The sequence below is a fragment of the Eimeria mitis genome, genomic scaffold, assembly GCF_000499745.2.
Source record: "Eimeria mitis Houghton genomic scaffold, Emh_scaff1217, whole genome shotgun sequence".
Classification (NCBI taxonomy): domain Eukaryota; phylum Apicomplexa; class Conoidasida; order Eucoccidiorida; family Eimeriidae; genus Eimeria; species Eimeria mitis.
Window position 1 is genome coordinate 7891 of NW_013568260.1, and position 770 is coordinate 8660.

A 770-nucleotide genomic window follows, 5' to 3' on the forward strand; every position below is an offset into this window, starting at 1 on the left:
GCAGCGAGCACAGGCCCTGGACTTGACCCTTGTGGACTTCTGGGAGTTGGCGGATTCCCCCGATGTGCGGCGAGGCAGAATTTTGTTTCTTTACTCTGCATATCAGTGACAGAAAATTCTCTACACCTCACTCGAAGGCCCGCGAGGGCTCCCCACAAAGGCCCGAGGCGCAGAGCAGCAGCAGCAAGACTGAGACAGCGTTGCCTCTGCCCAGACTCTAGCAAACAGTCTTGATCAGCATGAACACCCGAAACACTTCGCCTGTGTAGATTACTTCCCTCATACCCAAGACCCCACTTAAATAAATTTTAGACATTTCAGATCTTAGGTGCTAAGTTTTACACACCGCAGTGGCGGCGACATCAACGACTTCAGCAGTTCTGCAGTTGCTGCAGTTGCTGGAGGTGCTGGCAGCCTGGCGCTGCCAGCGGGCTAAGTAGAAGGAATGTAACTGTGGACGTTTCGGCTGCTGCTGCTGCTGCAGGGCATAGGAGAAGAACAAAGGCTAAAGAATATAACTCGTTCGGGTTTCGACACTGAAGAAATCGCTGCCGTCATTTATCCAAGGGGTCCGCATCCACCTCGGCAGCTGCCGCTTTTTCGACTGATACACAGGATTGATTCAGACTGATTCATTTGCTCTACTTCATGAATTCTTCTTTTGGTGTTCTTTTGTTGTTCCTCTGATCAATGTATCTTTGGGTGTACATGACTGTTTTCAAGGGAACTTGCGGTGTATGCACATGAACATCTTTTGGGCTTATTTCGAG

The 770-nt window shown here is 50.0% G+C and overlaps 1 protein-coding gene across 1 annotated transcript in view; it reads left to right on the forward strand.

The window, feature by feature from the left end:
- The window catches only part of EMH_0032180 (uncharacterized protein), a gene marked incomplete at both ends in the record, with an annotated part of 6602 nt that overhangs the window by 3551 nt on the left and 2281 nt on the right, over window positions 1-770 (forward strand). Inside the window, 2 exon segments of the mRNA XM_013494607.1 lie at window positions 14-64; window positions 485-569. Coding sequence (XP_013350061.1) covers window positions 14-64; window positions 485-569 — 136 coding nt within the window.